Source organism: Lotus japonicus, chromosome 5 (genome assembly GCF_012489685.1).
Source record: "Lotus japonicus ecotype B-129 chromosome 5, LjGifu_v1.2".
Taxonomy (NCBI): Eukaryota; Viridiplantae; Streptophyta; class Magnoliopsida; order Fabales; family Fabaceae; genus Lotus; species Lotus japonicus.
Window position 1 is genome coordinate 12,956,738 of NC_080045.1, and position 4,000 is coordinate 12,960,737.

Sequence of the window (4,000 nt, forward strand, 5' to 3'; positions counted from 1 at the left end):
CAGTAACAAAGTCCATGGAAATACTATCCCATTTCCATTCTGGAATATCTAAGGGTTGGAGCTCTCCTGAAGGCTTTTGGTGTTCAATTTTAGCTTTTTGATACACTAAACATGAAGTTACATATTCTATTATCTCTCTCTTCATCCTTGGCCACCAAAACATTTTCTTCAGATCTTGGTGGCACCTGGGTGAATACTTAAACTACTCTTATGAGCTTTGTCTAAGATCATATTCCTAATTTCCTTATGATTTGGAACACATATCCGATTCTTAAATCTCAAGATTCCATCTACTCCTTCCTTAAATTCTGGATCATTTTCTAAAATTGATCTCTCCCTTTTACTCTGTAGATCTTGATCCTCAAATTGAGCTTTCCTAATTTGGTCTAAAAATTCATTGGAAACTCTTAAGGTGCCAAACTTAACACTTCTTGGGCCAAGAGTTATTGCTAAGTTAAGGTCTCTAAATTTTTCTATTAACTCCATTTCTTTAATCATCAAGGCTGACATGTGGAGAGATTTCCTACTCAAAGCATCAGCTACTACATTGGCCTTCCCAGGATGGTATTGTAACTCAAAATCATAATCCTTTAAAAATTCCATCCATCTCCGTTGTCTCATGTTCAATTCCTTTTGGTCAAATAAGTATTTCAGACTCTTATGATCACTATACACCTCAAACCTAGCACCATATAAATAATGTCTCCAAATTTTTAAGGCAAAAACCACTGCAGCTAATTCAATATCATGGGTGGGATAATTTTCTTCATGTGGTCTTAATTGCCGAGAACCATAGGCTACTACCCTACCTTGTTGCATTAATACACATCCTAATCCTAGTTTAGAAGCATCACAATATACTTCAAAATCTTTGTTTGGATCAGGAATAACTAATACAGGGGTAGTGGTTAGTTTTTCTTTTAAGGTCTGAAAACTGGATTCACATTTGGAAGTCCAAACAAAAGGTTGTCCTTTGCGAGTCAATTTGGTCAAGGGTGAGGCTATTCTCGAGAATCCTTCTATAAATTTCCTATAGTATCCTGCTAACCCTAGAAAACTTCTAATTTCTGTGACCGATTTAGGCCTTTCCCATGCTAACACTGCTTCAATCTTGGATGGGTCTACAGAAATTCCTTCCTTAGTAATCACATGGCCTAAAAATTTTACTTGTTCTAACCAAAATTCACACGTAGACAATTTAGCATATAACTGTTTTTCTTTTAATATTTGTAGTACTATTCTAAGATGAATCTCATGCTCCTCTCTCATTTTGGAGTAAATAAGAATATCATCAATAAAAACAATTACGAATTTATCTAGGTAAGATCTAAAAATCGTATTCATGTAATTCATAAATACAACAGGAGCATTGGTTACTCCAAAAGGCATTACTAAGTACTCATAATGTCCGTATCGTGTCCTAAAAGCAGTTTTAGGAATATCTTCAGGTTTAACTCTTATCTGGTGATATCCTGATCTTAAATCTATTTTGGAGAATACAGCAGCTCCCCTCACCTAATCTATAAGGTCATCAATCCTAGGGAGTGGGTATTTATTTTTTATAGTTACCTTATTTAACTGGCGATAGTCTACACATAACCTCATACTGCCATCCTTCTTCTTGACCAACAAAACTGGAGCTCCCCATGGGGATACACTAGGTCTAATAAATTGTTTCTCAATCAGTTCCTCTAACTGTTTCTTTAATTCTACTAATTCCAAAGGTGACATCCTATAAGGAGCCTTAGAAATGGGTCCGATTCATGGGATTAGATCTATAGAAAATTCAATTTCCCTTTCGGGGGGAAGACCATGTATATCATCTGGGAAAACTTCTGGAAATTCTCTAACTATCGGCAGGTTTCCTAGGCTGGGATCATTTTCTCCTTCCATAGAAGATAACATCACATAAACTTGAGCTCCTTCTTTCAAAGAAGCGTGGACTTGATTGGCAGAGATAAATCTCGAAATCATAGGCTCAAAGGTTGTGCCATGTCCGAAGGATAAGGTTTTCTCATGACAATTCAGGTGGACATGATTAGCAGACAACCAATCCATTCCTAGGATTATATCCAATTCAGTCAAGGGTAAACAAATTAAATTTGCTAAGAATTCCCTATTGTGTATGGTCAAGGGGCAATTTAAACAAGCTAATGAGGTGCTTATAGAAATGTTAGTAGGTAAGGAAACGATTAAGTCATAAGATAAATGTGTAACATGTAGATTCAATTGTCTCACACAATCAGTCGAGATAAAAGAGTGAGTAGCACCCGAATCATATAACACATGTAAAAGAATACCGCTTATAAAGCACTTACCCTGAATTAGATCGTCAGCTTGGGCAACCTCAGTACCGCTCATGGTGAATACTCGTCCTCTTGTTTGTGGCCTCCCTACTTGTCGGTGATTGTTCTGATTGTTGTTGTTGTTGTGGTTGTTGTTATTGTTGTCATGTTTACTGTTGTTTTTGTTGTTGTTGTTGTTGTTGTTTTTGTGATTGTTGTTATTCCCGTGACCTGCATTGTTTCGATTGTTGTTGCCACCGTGATTGGCGGTACTGTTGCGATTAAAGTTTCCTCCTTGGTTGCTGCCATTTGCTCCTCTCCGGTTGGGACATTCCCAACTGTAATGTCCAGGCTGGTTACAGTTATAACAAAATGGCCCTTGGTTAGGGCAATCCCTTACTAAATGTGGTCCGCCACATTTAAGCACTTGATAACCAATGGATTTGTTTGTCCTGAACCATTATTGTCCCTCGAAAAATTAGGCCTCCCAGCTGAAGATGAGGATCCTGCATACTTTGATGGAGCTTGATATGGGTTTCTTCTATCTGTTGCTCGTCTTACGTGTCTTTGGGGACCCAAGCTTCTAGATTGAGCTAACCTTGTGATCATCTTCAAAAATTCTACACATGTCCACTAAGGTTGGGAAATCTCTAACTCGTTGGTATCCTATAGCTTCTTTAATTTTCGGTCGTAGACCATTCTCAAATTTTACACATTTGGATCGTTCATTTCCGGCCGCCTAATTAGGAGGGTGGAAAAGAGCTAGTTCCTCGAACTTAGCCGCGTACTCTCCTACTGACATGTTTCCTTGTTTAAGTTCCAAGAACTCCATCTCCTTCTTGTTTCTTACATCCTCAGGAAGATATTTCTCCAGGAAGATTTCCTTGAAGGTAAACCAATTGATTTCCTTGCCTTCATTTTCCAATCTCTGTTTAACATGGGTCCACCAATTCTCAGCTTCCTCTATTAGTAAGTAAGTCGAAAAAGCGACTTTTTGATTCTCTAAGCACTGAAGAGCTCCAAAAATTCTTTCCAATTCTTTTATCCACAGATGAGCTCCATCAGGATTGTATCCTCCCTTAAATTGAGAAGGATTCCGTTTCAAAAATTTATTCAACCCTTGATACTCTCCTTCCTTAGCAACTTGTACTTGAGGTTGAGCTCGGCCATTAACATGATTTTCATTTCTTTCCAAAATATCCGCCAATCGCTGAAGGGCATTAGCTATGGCTTGATCTTGTCGTCTAGCCATTCTTATCCTGCATTCACAACATTAGGCATACTATTCCATTCATTCTAGTATTTTAGAATTGTTATGAGTCCTCCACACACCTAAGGCTGTCAGACTATATTATCTAGATCGACCTGCTCTGATACCACTTTGTAAGGACTAGGTTTCTCATTATTTAATAATTATATATATATATATATATATATAGTTGGCCATTTTTTTAATATATATATAATATTTTTCACTAGTGCACTTGCGCACATAAAATCTTTAAGTGACTACTAGAGTTATATTATACATCAACATCAGAGTTACATACGTCTACCAAAACGTAACCCTTACTACGAAGAGTTACATACATACAACACTCAGGCTAGGTTGTTAGGCTATTTTACAAGGTTAGCTTCTACAGCACATACTCATAGGTTGGGTTATGCTATTATACAAAGCTACTAGGGTAACAGTCACATTTATGCAGCTACAT

General features: G+C 37.4%; 1 protein-coding gene across 1 annotated transcript; it reads right to left on the minus strand.

Moving 5' to 3' along the window:
* Positions 1-3,024: 3,024 nt before the first annotated feature.
* Positions 3,025-3,537, minus strand: LOC130719092 (uncharacterized). The gene has a single exon (XM_057569736.1). It carries the CDS (start codon positions 3,535-3,537, stop codon positions 3,025-3,027), a length of 513 nt encoding a protein of 170 aa, XP_057425719.1.
* Positions 3,538-4,000: the final 463 nt, after the last annotated feature.

What these genes read in the sequence shown, in the direction of transcription:
- LOC130719092 (XM_057569736.1), bottom strand. Translation starts at nt 3,537, where the DNA reads ATGGCTAGACGACAAGATCAAGCCATAGCTAATGCCCTTCAGCGATTG.